Source organism: Panthera uncia (genome assembly GCF_023721935.1).
Source record: "Panthera uncia isolate 11264 chromosome A1 unlocalized genomic scaffold, Puncia_PCG_1.0 HiC_scaffold_17, whole genome shotgun sequence".
NCBI lineage: Eukaryota > Metazoa > Chordata > Mammalia > Carnivora > Felidae > Panthera > Panthera uncia.
Genome location: NW_026057577.1, coordinates 148,529,969 through 148,549,193, shown reverse-complemented (window position 1 = coordinate 148,549,193; position 19,225 = coordinate 148,529,969). Strand labels below are relative to the sequence as shown.

Here is a 19,225-nt window from a genome sequence, read left to right as displayed (position 1 = left end):
CTGAACAGGACTTTTATTCCAGAGGTGGACAGTTACCCGTGTCCACATTGTGACCCATACTAGTCACATTTTCTAGTCAGCATTTTATACACGTGGGATGTGATAAGGCAGTGGAGATTTGATCATTTGTATTTAACAAATACCTGATAATTTGGAAGGAAAAAAGTGTCTGTCAGGACCACCGTTGCACATTTTCCATCGATTCTGGCCTGTTGAAAGGCTCAAAATGATTTGTTTCAAAGCAGCAGATTTGTCTCCTGTGGTGGAGCCTTTCTTTTCCATGAATTGCACCATATACACACCCGAGGGTGAGCGTCTTTCACAAAGATAGCGCGGGGTTTCCCGTCCCTCCCTTGATGTACGTCACGCACGAAGCCCGACCACGTGCTGGCTTCCAGATGGGGGGAACAGAAATGGGAGCATCGTGTAGACCGACAGGTGGTTTAGTGGGGCCTTCATAGGGCTGTGTCTTCTGAGTACCCGTGTCGACACCTTGTGCGGATTCCTTCCGGTGCCCCTGCCGTGTTGCCTACCCGCACCTCTTCGCAGTGGAGTGGTAGAAACACGCACGTAGTTTTCCTGGGTCGCGTACTTTCAGAAAGCGCAAGAGCAGTGCGAGTGACTTCGGGAGGTTCGTTTGAAATGAACAAATGGATCAAATTATTTAACGCCCTTCTTCCAAAGTGAGACAAACGTTGCCTGGTGTTTTTAAGATCTAAAGGAGTTCAGAAAACAGGAACTGGAGTAGATCAGAGAGTTACTTCGGCGAAAAGCAAGGAAGTGGACTTTGGTGGGGAGGTGGCGGCTTCAGGGGCCCAGGCGTGCTCGGGCGCGGCCTGTGGCACCTGCAGGCAGCCCGCGGCCGCGGCCCCTGACCCCCGCGCCGCGTGGCTCACCGGGCCGAGCGAGGCGGGTTGTCCTCCGCAGTCACCGCTCTCCTCTGCTTGCTGCTCCGGGGCACGTTGTGTGGTCCCGACAGACAGACTTCATCTGTAAGTTGTAGCCGTTGTTTAGTAAGCAGACGAAGTGTCGGCACACGTTGTGTTTTCTCTTTGTGTCTCGACCCAGCATCTAGCAGAGTGCTTGCTTCACTCCATCCTCTCAGAACTGAAGATTCAGAAGATCTCCCTGGAGCGCAGTTACATCCACGCCCTCTGCAGGGTGTACGTGGGCATATGCCGGCAACTGGGAGACTTGGAGCGAGCCCGCCTGTTTTGCTACAGCCTACTGAAGGAAGGTGCGTTCACACGGTGGTCGTTTTGTGTTGACATCTGTGTACTTTCCCCGCGACACTGGGTCTGTACTTGCAGCCGAGGGATCGCTGTGTATCTTTGCAAATACGCAGGACGTTGGTGCGTTTCCCCGAGGCCGTGAAGAGCCTTGGCCGGGTGAAGCCGTGCCTCGTTGCCCGGGGGGCAGTTTCCGTGGCTGACCTGCTCGTAGCAGCAGCTGCGTTCCCGCTTGTGCATAGAGTGTCGTCACGACGTGTGTCTGTCTGTTCCTAGTGTAGCCACTCCAGAGTCAGGTGTGGGCCACACGAGACGGGAGGATGGTTTTGTAAGGTGGGTGTCAAAGCGTGCTGCCGTGTCGCTGGCTGGAAGAGGCGGCGTCTGAAACGGAGCCGTAAAGCCCACAAGACGAGGACCAGAGACGTGGAACCCTAGGAGGGCTCCCCTGGGCCCCGTCGCCCCTCCGCTCCCTCCGTCCCCACGGACGGGTCGGCACAGAAGCCCCCTTCCTGATCACACGTCATCGGTGGCAATGTTTGTGAACGGTGACACGGCGCATAAATGTGATTTGACTGCAGCCCAGAAAGTCTGACCTGGATCGTGAAGATTTTTAACCTTTAATCTTTTAATCTTCCGAGGGGGGGGGGGGGGGGGGTGGGGGGGGGGTGTGCATCGGGTGACGGGACATGTCCGCCGCCTGCGGGGCTGCGAGTGAGACTGCTGTGTGTCGCCCTCTCCCTCGCCTTGTTTACTCTCTCAGGCCCTGCTTTCCTCAGCAGTGGTAACGGGGTGCGTGCCAGGCCTCGGGCTTGGGTGGTGGCCACAGCCCGACCCAGATGCGCACAAGCCAACGTGACCCCGGCTCGCGCAGGGCATCGTCCGTGGTGGGCAGGAGAGAGGCGAGCTGCGTGCCCTCTGCTGAGCCCCCTCCGGGGTTCAGCCCGCTCCCCTCAGGCTCGTGGGCACAGGTTTCTCCCCTGGGAAGCTTTCCCTTTAGCTTTCTCGGGGCTCACGTGGTACCTCCCACACGGACTCCTGCGGTCTTTCTCCTGGCGTTTTCTTCATGGCCCCCACCCCCGCTTCCATCGTGTCTGAATCTGTTTGTCTTTCTCCTCCACTAGATTGCATGCTCCGTAAAGGAGGAACTTCGTCTTGTCCCCATTTATTCCGACCCCAGAGCAATGCGCTGTCCACAGTCACGGAGTATCTGTTGAATGAGTGAACGAATAGTGCTGTGGAGGGAGGAGTTGTGAGTGTCTGTGGGGTCAGCGAAGCTCTCCTTGTCAGAGTGACCTTTGAGCTTGAGGTGGCAAGATGCCAGGCAGTGTATCCAAGAAAAGCGAGGGAGAGAACGCCAGGCAGAGGAAGCGGCATGTGCAGAGGTCCTGGGGCAGGACCCAAGATTTCAGGAAGAACACATCAAGAGAGTGCAGGGAGTTCATGCTTTGGTCGTCTGCTCTTTCAACACGTTGCAGCGTTAGGTGAGATACAACAGGAAACGGGAGAGATGCGCTTCCTGCCAAACAGGGTAAAAGTCTGTGTTGGCTGGCTCAGCCACGTCGCAAAACACTGGCAGTTTCTTATAGAATTCAAATACTCACTTACCAAATGACCCAGGAATCCCACTCGTAGGTCCTTCCCTAACAGAAGTAGAGACATACGCTCACTGGACCGGCCCACGGTTGTTCGTAGCGTCTCCATCTGCAGGGGCCTGTGGCTGGAAGCCCACATCCCTCAGCAGGTGAAGGAACGAGTGTGCTATATCAAGCAGTTGACCACTGTTTGGCCACGCAAAGCGAGGGACCACTGATGTGCGTGGCAACACGGGTGAACCGCAGAAACATTCTGTGGAGTCAGGGAGCCGGACGGAAAGGAGCGTGTGCCGTCCGAACCCGTTCGTACGTATTTGAGAAAAAGCAACTCATTGAAAGTGGCAGTAAGCGGATCAGAGTTGTCTGTGTCTGGGACTAAGTGACGCACTGGAAAGGGTCAGACCATGGGAATTTGGGGTGACGGAAATGTTCTTAAATTGATTGCGGTGGGGGCCACACAGATCCATTCATTCACCAAACCGTCTGCTTGAAAAGGGTGCATTTTGTTGTGTGTGAGCTGTACGTGGCTTAGGTTGATTAAACAAAGCCAGACGTGGGCAAGAGCATTCACGATAGAAGATCGTCCTCCGCAGTGTATAAAAACATCTCTCCAAGTCGAAAGCCTTTTATAAAAGTGTTGTACCGGTGAGTTCTGTCTTACAGATGCATAAAAACTGGCCTGAAATGACACTTAAGAAACAGGAAGTTTCTAGGGTTGGAGAATCGGGAGAGAGCGGTTTGCCTTGTCTTCATGTTTTGGATTCCGTGGCTCTTTTCATTGTTCAGTGGTGTATCTGAGCTGTCATGGTTCAGATGTAATTAAGGAAGGTTTACCAGAGCGAAGGGTTTGCGGGAGAAGGAAGCAGATTTTGAAATAACTGCGGCCGGGGCCTCTTCGGGCTCCCTCCCTTCACTGTACGGAGGCCTTGCGAGGCACAAGCACAGTTATTAAAATTTGTTCTTAGCTTGTAATTTATTCACTTGATCAGATGTAAAGGTTTATTGTCTGTCTGTCTTTCTCATAGATTTTCCGGAATCAGAAAAATTGACTTTGTTCATTGCAAACATGTGGCATGATATATTTATTTCCCAGTCGGTGATTAATAAAGCAATGCAGCTGGTTGCCAGGCAGCGTGCGAAAGGAGAGGTTCGGAACTGTCTGAGAGCATTCCTCAACTGGGAAAAGGTGAGGCTGGCTTTTACTTATTCTCATAACCGTGCTCGTCTCGTAGATCTTACGTGAATGTACTCACTCGGGTCGTACTCGTTCACCAGCATTTCAGAGACATTCCTCTTTGTATGAGATCCTTTAAAATACCATTTTAGCCCAAGCTTATGCATTTAGTTCGGGAAATGTGCACGGGCCAGCTTGGGAAGAAGTGTAGACTTAACGTGTTGTGTTAACTTAACAAAAGTTTCTTCTGTCCACTGGTTTACGGCTGGTGAAGTCCACGTGTATGTGTGCAGGGCTCAGAGGGGCTGTCTGCAGTAGGCACTTGGAGAGGCAAAAAAAATGGTGAGGTGAAAAAGTTCAAGTCCTCGTTTTGAATTTTTTCAATCTGTACTCTCTTTTTCTTTTTGGTCGATGGGATTTCTCTTTATTTCAGTACTTTGTCCCTATGTGTTTATTTGGTATCTGAGTGCTAATATGGCATCTAGCTTGCATTCCTTTGTGTGTAGCTTCTATCGAATGAGAATCTCTGGATGTTGAATTGCCAGTGGGAAACTCGAAGAGATGTCGAATTCAGTGAGGGGTTGACTTTGGTTTGTTTTTAAATGACTGTGTATTAATATCCTCTTAATATTATCCTGGCCCATGCACGTAGTCGAATTTTATATGCCGTTTTGCTTTCCTTTTTGGTACTTTTTGATATTAATATTCGTTAGACTTCTATTTTCTTATGGAAAGTACAGGAAAGGGCTACTGGTGGATACAAGTTAAGGAAATATTTAAAAGCAAGTCTGTTATCTGTTTGGCAACTTGTCTAGACAAAGCAGAGTGTAGTCCTGGGAGGCATCATCAGATTCCCATCAGTCACTGAGTCAGAAGGGCCCTTCCGTCTCCAGCCATTGACCGCGATGGCCACCATCACACCTCCACCCCCAGGTCCCCTGCGGGGCCACGTGCCCCTGCCTGGTCCCCCTGCTTGTGCACTGGAGCCTGCTCCTCTGGCCTGTTCAGGATGAAACCAGATACGGGTGATTTGATGATAAAAGACATTCTTTATGAAAACAGCAGAATTTTAAGAAATGTGTTTGCCATATATCAAATAAAAATATCAAGTGCAAGGTATACAAAAACGAGTAATACTTGGGGGAAGAATGCCATTATAGTACAAGACTTGCAGATTTTCTCTCTCAGAGAGACAAAAAGCAGTAGACGCACTGGAATTCATTAATATGTAAAGTAAACTTGAATGAAGAATATTAATTTTTCTGTTTGCCTATAGCACATGTGCAGACCCATCATGAATTTGGTTACGTGAAAACCTTAATTCTTAAAAAGTGAAGATTCCCGGGGCACCTGGCTGGCTCCGTAGGTTAAGCATCTGACTTCGGCTCAGGTCATGATCTCGCGGTCTGTGAGTTCCAGCCTCGCGTCGGGCTCTGTGCTGCCAGCTCGGAGCCTGGAGCCTGCTTCCGATTCTGTGTCTCCTTCTCTGTGCCCTCCCCCGCTCATCTTGAAAGTTGGCATATATGATCCTGGACAATTGGGGAATAAGGAACTCAAAAGTAAAGTCAGTGTTTCGCAAATCATTGAAAAGGAAAACCCTTCATACCAAGGATCTCTAGTTTTGGGAAAACTTACACTCACTAACATAGTTTGAGTGTTTTCATTATTAAACTGATAAAGTGGCTGATAATTATTTTAAAAATTAAAAATATGAGAAGCAATCTGAAAAAAAAAAGAATATAGCTTAAAAGGTATGAAGCAGTGAACAAAAAGAAAACACATAGAAGAAAAACACATTGCCTTTGAAAAATAGTAACAAAACAGATAGCTCTCAGGTCGGACTAATGAAAAAAGAGAAAAGGGAAAATATTGAAGATTGCAAAACGAGAAAGAAAATAGAACTACGGTCGTAGGATAAAGAGTGCGAGAAGACCACTAGCCACAACTATGGCGGCAGATTTGGAAGCCAAGGACGGTTTCTAACAAAGTAAACAGTATCAGATTTGGTTTTGGGGCAGAACACTTGAAGAGACAGTGTTGTCAGCTAACGTTTATAGAAGAGCTGGAAAAGTTGATGTAAAACATAAAAAGCATGTATAGGCTCCACCTGAATTTTGCTTCACCTTATAAAGAACTAAGTTATTCTAGTCTTTTGCAAGTATAAGAAAAGATTGAAAGCTTCCTACTTACCGTTGATAACAAAACCCAATAGAAAATAGGACGAGAAAGAAAAAGTTGTAAGTCCACTGTTAGGTATTTATCCAAGAAGTCGAATTAACGTCCACACGAAGACATGTGTGTTCACAGCAGCATTCTCACGCATCACCTGAGGCTGGAATAGCCCAGAAGCCTGTCAGTAGGTGAGTGGATAAGCACACTGGTCCGCGTCATGTAATGGAGAACTGTTCAGCAGCAAGGAGCGTTCAGACCGCCAATAGGTACAAGGACGTGGGTAAATATCAACAGATATTTGCGCAGGTGTGAATGAAGCCAGGTCAAGGAGTCCAGTACTGGGTGACTAAATTTTATCAATTTCTGTAACAAGACTGATATCTAGGGTCAGGAAGATGTTAGAACTTAAAGGACTTTTTTGAAGTTAAAAAAAAATTTTTATTATAACTTTTTAATTGTTTGCTTTGAGGTAATGACAATTTGCATTTCTATCTGGATTGCAGCTGCTCTGTTTTCTACCTAACTGGATTCTGCATCCCGCCTGGAGCTTTTTTTGTGGCCTACCCACCACTGGTTTATAATCAGCTTAGGACAAGTATTATGACTAAGATAAACGTAGTTCCTTATTCAAATACAGCTTTCAAAAGGTGTCTTAAAATTAAATGATTATTCATGGGATGCTTGTTACACTCAAGATTACAAATGAAAGGTGCTGTATTTGAAAGTCTAAATTGTATTTTGTTTTTTTCTTTTTTCGTTTGCTAGAATGCTCCTGTGGATGTGGGTTTCATGGTTTCTAAGCTGCTTTTGACCATACAGCTGTGTCCAAAAACAGAATTCCAGTCCAGTGAAAAATTTGGTGAGGATTTGAGTGATAACACTTGGGAGTACATATTTGCCATTGACCTGCTGTGCTGCCACCAGAAATGGATTTGGACACATGATAACATTATAAGGTACGGCCGTTTCACTGACTCAGAGCTGGGGTGTTGGATTGGAAGGTAGTCTGTTGAATGGTTGCTGAATTTGGTTGGAGCAGATTTTGCTGTTGAAGGCAGCGGAAACATGTACAAATGACATCTTGATTTGGGTAAGAGTTGGCAAAACTACCCTTGAAGGACTCGTATTATCGTCACATCTCTGCTTTGTTTTTTTGTGGTGCCTGTGACTTCTTCCCGTAGATTGTTTTATTACCACCTCTGTCCCAAGGGGAAAGGAGTCTCCTGGAGGAGGGGTGTGGGCTCACTGGCACAAGCCGGCATGCAGAGCAGTGTCCACTGAGGGAAGTGCTCAGCCAGTAGCGTAGGATGAAGTGTGACGATCGCATCTTAACTTTCAAATACTTGGGAAAACCCACGCGAACAGGCAGAGTGAGAGCCCAGATTAGTGGCTCTCCTCACCTGGCCTTTCAGGAGAGAATGGAGTCCCAGGCGTCTGTTTTATGTAACGAATCTGCCTTTCTCTGGGCCTGGAGAATTCTGGCACTGGCAGCGTGCCATCTTTGGGAGACCGGGAGGTGGGGGAAAGGAGAAAATAGCTGCTCAAACAGTTGTTCTTATTAGATCGTAATTGTCTGGGGACCTGACTTAGAAAGGCTAAGGGTTTGGGGGGTCTTTTGATTTTATTTAATTAATTAATTTATCTATTTGAGGTGATTTATTTTTGAGAGAGAGAGTGAGTGTGTGTGTGTGCGTGTGTGCGTGCATGCATAGGGGGGTCATGTGGGGGCGGGGAAGGCCCGAGGGAGGGGGAGAACCCCAAGCAGACTCTGCCCTGTCAGTGCAGAGCCCAATGCAGGGCTTGTTCCCACGAACCGTGAGATCATGACCTGAGCCAAAATCAAGAATTGGACACTTCAACCAACTGAGCCACCCAGGCGCCCAGAAAGGCTGGTTTAAAGGAGTTTATGACACGAAAAAGGATTCACAAAGGATTGATAGTCCGTATCCTGGAGATACTTGAATGTATTCTGTGGGAAAGTGTACTCTCCTTTTTTTCTCCTTAACACTAGGGAAAGATTATACTCCTAAATGTGAAACAGTAGGAAATTGAACGATGGTACTTCTGTATAACGAGGTACGGCTGTATTAAAATACACAGCTACAAGCGGATGCTCGGGTAGTGACATGACGGCATCTCACAGTCCTTTGCTGACAAGTAAGGAAGTGACAGCCGTCTGCCCAGTGCTGTCAGGAAAGGCACGCGGACCTCCTGTGGGCCTCATCCCCTGGCTCTTGGTGGGAGCCCAGTGGGCAGGGTGACCGATGAGACCACTGGAAGTGATTCTCACCAGAGGTCCTTTGGCCAGTGCCCCCTGCTGGGCGTGAGGACAGGGTGTGGAAGGCCGGGATCTCTGCCTGAGCAACTCCAGTCCCGGAGCCCTAAGCGCTGTGGTCCCCCTCCCCAGGTTTTTACGTACGTGCACGTGGAGAAGCATGTGGAAAGAAAAATCCAGAATTAGTGGAGTAACATTCTCTGCAAATGTGCTATTTGGGGCACTTTTAAGTTACATTATTCTCCTGTGTGTTGTCACTCAGCTTTTCGAATACTACAAATGCTATGTAAGAAGGAAATCGGGTTTTGGAAGGAGAGAAAGCAAAGAGGATTGGCAGTGTTTCAGTCAGTAGAAAGTTTCGAAAACGTGGTTTTCTTGAGCTCTGTGCTCCTCCGAGGACATGCTAGGCTTCTAGGACACAGAGGCCACGCGCACGTCTGGAGGGTCCCAGTGAAAATCCGGACCCCCACCGCCGCCAGTTCTGGGACCTGGAGACCTCGTTCAGCTTCTCCACTCAAAGCCTTGTGAAAAGGGCGGAAACAGAATCAAGATGCAAACATAGCTATTTGTAGCCTCTTTGAAGCCAGTGTGGGCAGAGGCGCCCCGAATAGTTGGAGAGTGTGTGAGCCTCCCGTCACTGTTCTCATTTTAACCTAAAAAGTTACATCTTCAGAAGTCCCTCTTCTCGGGCGCCTGGCTGGCTCACTTGGTAGAGTGTGTGCCTCATGATCTCAGGGTTGTGAGTTCGAGCCCCACGTTGGGCATGGAGCCTGTTTTTATAAATAAACAAATGAAATTTTTTTTAAGAAGTCCCTTTTCTTGACTGATTGTCTGTCTTTTATGGGCCAGTTTCAAGTTGTTGATATCTGAGCGGTGACACACATACGTTCTTTTCCTGCACATGTACATAAACACGCACGTGTGCTGTTACTGTTTTGTAGTAAAGAGCTGTGGCCCGTCATGGATAAGTGGATAAAATACCGAAAAGGACATGCAAACATTGCATATACTCCCGACATTATTATAGCATCAATTCTGAGGCTGATTGGTGAGTTCTCTGTTTTATTAAGCCTTTTCTTGTTATTGATCGTATCTTGGTAGGGGAATAAAGGTGTAATAATATACGTTGGGGGAAACTTGACCATAACGAGTGACTTTATCACCATCACAGTAGATATTTTCTCACTTACTCTCCTTACTCCTACTCTTACAAATTCTTGTTTTATCCCACTCTGCCAGAGATGAAGTTTTCGTGCCAGTATATTTTGTGTATGATTGAACGTGTGCTTCTCAGTTCGTACTGTTCGTAGCCGCACAGGCACACACTGCCCTACGCCAGCCGGGGCACAGAGTTGCTCTAAAGGACACTCTGGTCTCATTTGGTTCCTGAAAGTCGGCTGCCTCCCCGCCAGGCACCCGGGTTCTTTCCTGTTTGCCTCGGCAGGGTCACGTCCTGTGGTGCCGTGACTGGGAACCAACTTTGTTTTCCTCCAAGCTGATATGTAGGAATGAAAATCGTTGTTTAAACATATTTTAAATGAGGCCTCTCAGATAAGGAGGACCTCAGTGGCTTTTTGGTTCTGCTCCTCCCTGTCTCCCACAGATTTTTATTTCTTAGTGTTAGTCATTTTTTCCTCTTTGCCTCATCTCTGATGAGGTGCTCTCTAAGCCCTGCGGGATTTACGTGATGACATCTGTTACCTTTCAGAAGGCTCTCCTTACTCGGAACTGACTTCTCTGTCTGCAGCATGTAGCATTGCCCCCCGACACACAACAAACAAGGTTCGTCTGATAACCTGCATTGTAGCCCCTCAGATCCTTGAAGGTACTTCCTGCGACTTTCAAGTATCTCTAGAGTTGAATTATTTAGAACTTCAAGACAGTACCGCTCAAAAGAAGGTTTGAGAGTATTACTTACTTTGTCTAAGTAAGTCTTCTACTTAGAGCTGTCTGTGGCTGCTTTTGTTACCGTCTCGGCAAGAAGGATTCCTGCTCTGTATCTGCTTCACATGCAAACCTAAGAACCTTGCACTAAGTAAATGTGTAAAATGGTTCAAGACGGCAACCTGCTTTCAAGGAAGACTCTAATTTCACTGGAAAGGACAGAAAATACACTTGGAGTGAAGCGTGCGAGCCCGGAGTGATTGCCCGCGACCGTGGAGGAAGGGAGCCACCTGCAGAGATGAATAAGGCGTGGGTGGTGGAGGGGGCGAGCGGCTCCGTGGGCGCTGCCGCCACACGGGCCCTGCAGAGCCCCTCCCTGCAGGCCCCCGGGACAGTCCGCGACAGCAGGAAGCAGGAAGGACACGAGGGCCAGGGGACGGCAGACGGGCCGTGTGTGTGTCTGCACATTCTCCTTTCGGTAGCGTCTTCTCTTACAGATGTTCATAGTTTGAACTGATTTATTTTAAACCGAGAAACCTTCTTGAAGAAAAAATTAGGAAAAGATGTTAAGTCTATAAATACATATATCAACCTCCATAAAGTATCTTTGGATTTTGAAACGAACACGAAACTTTTTGAAGTCACGCTTACAAAATACTGTGTGATTTTTGCCACTGTTGTTGCAGGAGGTTGTCCATTTACACACTTGTGGTTGTGACGGGAGAGGAAGCGGGCGTGGGAGAGCGGAGGGCTGCGCTTCTGGTGGCTTCCGTGCGGTCCCCGTGCACCTGTGGTGGAGGGTCGGCCCCACACGTGCTTCGCCCCTGAGGCTGGCTCTCCGGAGTCCGTGCCTTCCACCTTTGGCCGGTCGTCCAGATTCCCTGAGAAGCTTCTTAAAGAATATGTGTACACTTACATAATTCAGCCATATGTAATGAAGTTACATAAGCTAGGAGTAAACGATGACGCGTACTTAGCGTTACGGGAGGAGATGATAATATATAAACACATGAGTGTGATTCAGAGGATGGATAGCTGGGATGTGCTAAGGGTGAAAACAAGCGCAGGGTCGGGCCTGGAGGATTCTCCTTGGGTCTGCAGACACCCGGCGTAGCCGCCGCAGCGTCCCTGCCCGAGGCGGGTGTGGGGAGGGCCGGCGGGCAGAGGCCGGTGCCAGAGAGGGCGGCTCAGCTTGGCCAGCTCTGGCCGTCTGTGGGCGCTGAAGCCGTGGCGCTGGGCGATGGGGGCGGGGGGTGGGGACAGAGACGGGTGAGGCCTGTTCTCTAGAGCTGCAGAGCTCTGAGAAATTGTGTCCGGGCCGGATGTGCACGGACCCCCTGCACGGCTGTCCCATTTGGAGTTTGAGCCGTTTCCGAGAGGAAACTCCATTAGAGAACCTTTCTGCAGTTTCTGAAGCTGATGCTATAAAATTCGGCACACAAACTGGTGAGCCGTGATTTTCCTAATAGTGACACACTCATCATTCAAAGAATAGAGGAGTCGTCTTTATTTTTATTTCCAAATTGGCAAAATCCCAAATGAATTTTCACTCCATGGGAAACCCACGACGCTTTCTGTCAGAACAGCCCGGGGTCACCTAACGTTGGATGGGGGGATGAACAGTGCTGTCCGCAGGTGGTCGTACATGATTAGTAAGTGAGGTTTCTTCTGACGTGCTCGAGTGATAGCGTATTAGAGCCTTTTGGGGAGTGTTTGGGTTGTTCTAGATCAAGGGGGATGTGGAGAAGTGGTAGAACCTGCTTCAGTCTGCTCATTTCAGGGCAGCGGTGAGGCTAGGGAAGGTCAAGCCCTCGTCTGAGGTCTTGCTGAAGGTGGCTGAGCGGAGACAGAAGTCTGTCTGCTGCTGGACTCGGTCGAGTGCAAAGCCGTGTAGCGCCACCTTTGCCCCTAAGAGCTGAGGAACCCTCCGGGGCCCACCTGGTATTTAGCCTAGAAGCCAGGGGAGCACTGCCCACATCAGGCGTTTGCAGGCCAGGCTGAAGTAGCCTATGCTAGTCCATTTCCACCCAGCCTTTTGCCAGGCCTTTCTTTCACCCTTTCTTTGACGTCGCCTCAACTCCTGTTTTCCGTGGCCTGCCTGCACCTGCAGACTTGAGGGAACCCTGGGGGGCTACTCTGTCACCTTCCCCGCAGGCCCCCAGCTGCCTCCCTTATGCTTCCCTGAGTGCTGGGGGTTGTTACCTTTGACAGCAAGGTGAACTCCGTGTTTCTTACCTGTGTTTTCACGTGGCCGAATCCCCTGGACTCAGGTTCCTTCTGGGGGGACCGTTTCTCCCGTCTGTAGGGCAGATTTGTCTCTCATCTTTGTTCTCGTGCATTAAGGTCTTTCCCCCAAGCCACCTACCTCCGACTCATGATTACTGATCATTTGATCCTTGAAAGTTCCATTAATTTAAAGAGCTTATAAAATCCAGTTCAGTAAGCACTTTTAATTTAAAGAAAAGGGGCCATTATATTACCTGGGAAGACATGCGCATCCCGGGCTGAGCGAGCCCGTGTCTGTGTTTGGCACACGCCCTTCCCCTGCTCAGCTGTCGCGTATATGTTGAGCACCCCTAGTAGATTGTCTCAGAGGACAGATGGGGGCAGACAGCAGTTTGATCTAATTGGAAGCAGATAATTGAGTGATCACTGATTGAAATTCCTGATCTCTAAAGTACATTACTTTTCAACCTCGGTGAGAGATTTCCCGGGAATTATCCAGATGTCTATAGTTTCATCCTGGATTCGAAATTTTCCAGGCATCCATCCATCAGTAGGAATTTATCGAGCTGTCTGTGACAGCATTTGGGCTGCACGCAGCCAGTACTGAGTTGGTTCCTGTAGGAAATGCTAAGTGATGAAGGTTCCTTCAGTGTCCTAGGTCTCGGTTTCTCCGTGTTCAAAATGGCAGCGAAGCTGGTGGCCTGGGTTCGTACATAGATACAGCGGAGGGTGTGTGTAGAGTTGAGAAAACGCAGACACAGAAGAGTGAGATTACAGGGCGATGTGCTAAAAACTCAGGAAAAGGACGTGGATAAAAGGGCACCCAGTTCGTCCGGAATCCCCTTCCTGTGAGAGAGGAGGGGCGGAGACCACGAGGCCGCGCCTGGAGGGGGGGAACGGGGTTCCTCCTCCAAGCAAGCCCACCTCCACGGACCTGGGAACACAGGAGGGATCCAGGTGGGCGGGGCTGGGCGCGTGGCATCATCGTGCTTCCTCCGCCTTCAGCGGGATGTGCCCCCCCCCCCCCCCCCCCCCCCGTGAGGACCCCCAGGGCTTGTCACTGCAGGTCCTACTGACTGGGGGAGAGCCTCCGTTAGCACTTAAAGCCAGTAATGATAAACCGGTGTTAACATAAATGACATTCTCCGTGGAAAGTGGTTGCCAAACAAAACCGACCTCGAGGAGAAGGTTATCTTGGGGCAGATCCTCTTTTCTGCCAGGATCCGAGGGCCTGTCCGCGCTGCACCGGGCTCTTGCAGTGGGTTTTTTGGTTGAAGTGTGTAAAGAAAATCCAGCTTTGTACGGAGCTCCTGAGTGTTTTAATAGCCCTTTTAGATCATTGTGGATATGCTGGGACACCACGTAAAAATTCACAAGTGCCGACTCCCTACACGGATGGAGTGGGGTCTGAACCGTCACCAGGGGGCCTTCCTGCCGCATCACCCGCTGGTCACGGGTCCTGAGGGCTCCAGGGAGACTTTATAAGGCGCGCTGCTCGCTCCCTCGGAAAATACTGATTTGCACAGATCTTCCAGCCGTCAACAACATCCAGAAAACAGACATTAATATCATCACTGATCTCATCAGAGAAGTCTTAAATTTTGAAGTTGTCAGGCGCAGGATGGCTGGTGGGTTTTTCCAAAATTCTAATTTGGCTTAAGAGCGCACATTTTATCACTGACAGTAGTGATAAATTTCCTCGCTTTATTCGTTTTTGAGGACAGGTCTGTCTGGGTCCGAATAGCTGTAGGTTGTCAGTCATTCGGCAGAGAAATGTGGGCGTGTCTCGGAAGAGCACCGCCTCCCTCCGGGTTCAGGCAGCCCCCGCGGTGCGTTTCCCCGGCCCGAGCCTGGCCAGGCCCCCCGTGTGCCGTGTGCCCCCCACACCCACAGCAGCTTACGGGCTGCTGGCCGCGGCAAGACTAACTGCTGGTGCTTCGGAGGGGGCATCGTTCCGTGAAAGTAGCTGTTTTCACCGGGAGCTCCTGGTGGCAGCAGTGGCCCCCTTGCAGCCGCTGCCGTGACTGGTGCCGCGGACCCAGTCGTCCAATCTGCGCTGGTGTTGAGCCTGGGTCTTATCTCAGCATCGGGAAGAGGCAGGTCGCCTCCTAGTCCGCGTTGTTCCGCTGTGAAAATCATTTGGACCCTGGGGACCGTGCAAACCACGCCCGCGCGCGCCCCCCCCCCGGGCTGCGGCACGGCCAGGGCTGCGCCGCTCGGAAGGGTGCTGGTCCAGAACCTGGCTGCCGGCGCCGCGGCCTCGCCTGGGTCCTCCCGACCCAGCACAAGTCAGCCCTGTCGCGCGGAGCCTGCCAGACCATGCGCTCCGCTGAGCTCCCTCTCGGCTCCCTCGGCGGAGAAAGCCGCACGTGCGTGCCGCCCTCGTGTGACCGGAAGAAGGGACGGTTAGTCATCCTGGCCCCCGTTGCCCCCGCCCCCCAGCGGGACAAGGGGTGCTTTAGGCGTCCCGATGCTTTCCTGTTCCGCCCGCTCTCGGGTGAGGACAGGGAGCCGTTTCGGCTTGAGGATCCTTCACCTTAATGTGCGGAACGGCAGAAGAGAGAAAACGTGAATTTTACATTCCCGGGAAGAGTTGTCATGTAACCAAAGACCGTTTACGTTTCGGTTTGTTTCCCCCCAGGTCGGTTGGGCCAGTTGGGCTTGAAGGAAGGGTTCCCGTCTGCTGTGAAAAGCATCAGCTCCGTCATCGGCATGTTTATTCAGCACGCCCAGGACGAAGGTAGGACCCGGGTCCGCTGAGATTGTTCTGAGTCCCTCGCGGCCCCGTTAAGCCTCTTGTGAGTTCCCACTGTGCGCCCTGCTCTGAGCACCTCTCGCTGCCGGGCGGCTGGGGGAGATGCGTGGTTTTCATGTTTTTAAATGTGTGTCTATTTTCGAGAGAAGGCATGCGTGTGAGGGGGAGGGGGGGCACAGAGAGCGGGAGAGAGACTCCCAGACAGGTTCCACGCACAGCCCAGAGCCCGCCACCGGGCTCGATCCCAAGATCCTGGGACCGTGACCTGAGCCGAAATCAAGAGTCAGACACACAACAGACTGAGTCACCCAGGCGCCACCCCCCCCCCCCACCGCCTTTTTAAAATGTTTATTTGAGGGGTGAGTAATTTTTAAAGCTATGTTTCAGAACTGACGTTTGAGCACATGTGGGTTTTATGTTGTGTTCTTTGAATTGTAGTTTTAACTGAAATTCAGCTAAATTAAATTTTCATTAAAGGACTTGTAAATAAACTTAAGCTAAATGAGAAAGAAGCCTAGCACACGTGGTCTGTGACCTCGCTGTAAGCTACCTTCCTCTGCCTCTCTCAGGCACATGGGGGGGGGGGGGGGCAGTGCGGCCCGGGGAGGGCTTTTCTTCTCCTCTCGTGTCTGTGTTCGTTTTCAGAGTAGCCCTTTTACAAGCACTTGCAGTGGCTGTGTAATGGAATCATTTACCTGAGGGGTGCTCCGGGATCCACCTTCCATCGCGACATAAATGTGGAGCGTGATCCTTCCGGAGCCTCCTGCCCGGACACCCCGGCCGTGCCCTGGGTGCCGGCCTGCACACGCTCTCTTGCTGTTGTGTTTCTTGCCACGTGTGGATGGGTCTTCATTACTTTTTTCACTGTGGGTTTCTTCTCTGATACTTTCCACTGCTGGCAGAAAGTGTCCTGGGTTTGAAGAGTGTTTCCGCAGATTACGGCATTCAGATTCTGAATAACAGGCATTTTCTCGCGTAGCGACTGATAGGAAAATTCTTTGCAGATATACCGTGGGGCATACAGCTAGCAGCTGTGTACGCGCTTTGCGATCTGAGTCCCAGCAACCCAGCGGAGATCTCCCGCATCCTGGAAGCCTGGCGCAGAGAGACCTCTCACAGCGTTCCCTCCGCGGTGCTCAGCTGCCTGGAGGAAGTCAGCTGCCTGTGCGCCGAGGAGGTGGGCTAAGAAGCCGTGCGCCCCTGCGTCTAGAGAAGTGCCTTCGCGTGTCCGAGTCCGGACAGTTGAGTCAGCTCGCAGAGTCCCGACTGAGGCTTCGGAACGTCGTCGCAGAGGAGAGGATGTCCAGGCGCGCCCGTCACTGGCGAGGACACCGGAGCCAGCAGGGGCCGGGCCGCCCTCCCCCAAACCGCATACATTTCACTTAAGGCTGTTGTGATTCCATGACATGTGGGTTGTATTATTGTGTCTTGGTCAAACAACAAAAACTTGAACTTAGCCCTTTTTTGCTGCAGAAAGTGTCCTTTTAGTCGCTTTTTAAAATTGAGTGGCGTTTTATAATGAATTTAATATAAAAGCATTGATTTGGTTCCTGAGCTAATTTTGGACTTTGCGCCGGAATGGTTGACTAGGAAAAAATAAATCGGCCAAGAAGGAGCTAGAAGACTCTTCCGCGGTCTTAGCTGGAAACGGACTGTTGCATTGTTTCTCCAGGTGGGGGCGCCACGGGTGAGAGGGAACCCGGGGAGAGCCTTCGGCCCCGTCGTAGCGCGTCTTCTTCCTGTCTCTGCAGTTCCTTAAAACCCTGTCACTCTAGGAGGACCAGGAGCGCCTCCGAGCAAAGGTCACTTGCAGGGTCGTGTCCGCGAGGTGTATCTAAACGATTCAGAGGCCAGCGCGGGTGGGTCTCTGTGTGTGCCGTGTACATATGGACAGTGCTATAATGTGTTTCACATTTGATGATATTCCACTTTCGGAATTGTAGTATTTGTACATAGAAGATGGGTTTAATAACTCACCGTGGTTCCGATTTGTCTTATATTCATCATTTCTTAAAACTCTTGTATGTGTTTTTTATAATAAAAAATAAAAAGTAAGCCACGCGCGTGGTTGTTCTGATCCGCGAAGGGTGACCCTGGGTGTTATCACCACAGATGGAAAATTCTCCACTCTAACCAAAGGGAAGACGGCCGCTCCAAAACAGAAATACGCCACGTGCTGCTATCAAGCCGGTCGTGCGTGTTCTCCGAGATGCTCTTGGCGTCACTGGATCCCGCGTAATTACGTGCTGATGGCCCCTCTCTGTTTACTTACGAATATTGCTGCCCTTTAAAAAATCACATCCGACAACTCTTTTGTCACTCCTGCCTCGTGTTTTTAAAACAGTTATGGGGCGCCTGGGTGGCGCAGTCGGTTAAGCGTCCGACTTCAGCCAGGTCACGATCTCGCGGTCCGTGAGTTCCAGCCCCGCATCAGGCTCTGGGCCGATGGCTCGGAGCCTGGAGCCTGTTTCCGATTCTGTCTCCCTCTCTCTCTGCCCCTCCCCTGTTCATGCTCTGTCTCTCTCTGTCCCAAAAATAAATAAAAAACGTTGAAAATTTAAAAAAAAAAAAAAAAAAAATTTAAAACAGTTATAACAAACATAATTGACGTTTATGAGTAACTCTGCGCTGCCCTTTGGAAGCTTTTTGCTGGCGGGTTGTTCTTTCTACCAGTATTTACTGAGCGTGGGCTCCGTGCCGGGGCCTCCCTGGGAGGAGCTGGGGAGCGGACAGCCCGGGCTGTGTTCTCAAAGACCTGTGAGCTGCCGGGAGAGAAAAACCCGGCCCCCCAGTGAATCAGCCGTCTGAAATTGGAGCAGGTGCAGTGAGGTCAACGTGGAGGTTTGCGCCGGAACAGCAGGGGAGACTCTGTCTGCGGCGGTCCCTCTGAGGCCGTGGCCGGCAAGCTGGGAGCTGGGCGGAGGGAGCGAGCCTTGAAAGGAGACGAGCGACCCTCCCGGGCAGGCGGCTGGCTCTGAGAGGGAAGAACCCGCTGCGTGCAGGAAGGAGGCCGGTGTGGCCCGGACACGCTGTGGAAGGGAGCGCGTGCTGTTTGTTCAGTCAGTCACACAGGCAAGGGCCCGTCGCCGGCACCCGGGGGCCCCGGGCGCGTTTGTGCTTAGAGGGAGGTTTGACCGAGGTGTCCCACGAAGTCACCTTCCACTGTGGCAAATGATGGGAGGAGGGCAAGAGGGAAGCAGAGACCTGTCGGGAAGTCGGGGGAGAGCACGGGGCGGCAGTGCAGGGGGCGAAGGGTGGGATGCTTTCAAGTCCCCCTTGGAAGTAAGGTCACTGCTGAACTATGCATTGCGGGAGGGGCAGGTCGGAATCGGGATCCCCGGGTCACAGAGTCGGGCACCGGGACTGAGGACAGGTGCAGAGGCTGGTGGTTGGAATCACGGGTCCTAGGTGTGCGTCTGGGATGTGGGGACCACGAGACATGGCAGTGGAGGGGGCAGCCTTTACGGGCAGAAGTCTGGGGGTGGATGAGATCGGGCAGAAGTTGGGGAGTCGATGGTGTAGGGAGGCTGTTTGAAGCTGTGTGTGTGATCACGGGGAAGGAGAACTTGCCAGCTTCGGTACCTCCTGACATTTGAGGCTGTGTGGGCCGGGGACAGTGGGGTGGCCCCTTGGCGGCTGTCTCCTGGCCAAGGCTAAGAAGGCAGGGAGGCAGGCAGGTGGCCGTCTCCCTGTGCTGGAGCCGCGAGGTCAGGTGAGGTGATGCATTTTGCCCCCCGCAAGTGGCGGGGACTCCCTGATCCTTTCCCGAAGGAGAGGGCGTTAAGGGAGAGAGAAGAGTGGGTCCGCGGACAGGCTTGTGGGAGAATCTGCCTGGTAAATGGACTGGTCATAGGCTTCAGAACGGCTTTTGGACCTCGGTAGGGGTCATTGGTGGAGAATGCTGGCCTCCAGGCAGAA

General features: G+C 51.1%; 1 protein-coding gene across 2 annotated transcripts in view; it reads left to right on the top strand.

Annotated features, from left to right (window-relative positions):
* The window catches only part of ICE1 (interactor of little elongation complex ELL subunit 1), a 56,046-nt gene extending 39,465 nt beyond the window's left edge, over positions 1-16,581 (top strand). The window contains exons 14-19 of one of the 2 annotated variants that reach the window (XM_049648297.1): positions 1,069-1,237; positions 3,847-4,007; positions 6,933-7,123; positions 9,384-9,490; positions 15,194-15,292; positions 16,312-16,581. In XM_049648297.1, the coding sequence (XP_049504254.1) occupies positions 1,069-1,237; positions 3,847-4,007; positions 6,933-7,123; positions 9,384-9,490; positions 15,194-15,292; positions 16,312-16,493 (909 nt within the window). In that variant the 3' untranslated portion in view covers positions 16,494-16,581. Of the gene's footprint in view, positions 1-1,068; positions 1,238-3,846; positions 4,008-6,932; positions 7,124-9,383; positions 9,491-10,150; positions 11,371-15,193; positions 15,293-16,311 lie in introns of those variants that run through there. The other variant, XM_049648298.1, reaches the window with a different exon arrangement.
* Positions 16,582-19,225: the final 2,644 nt, after the last annotated feature.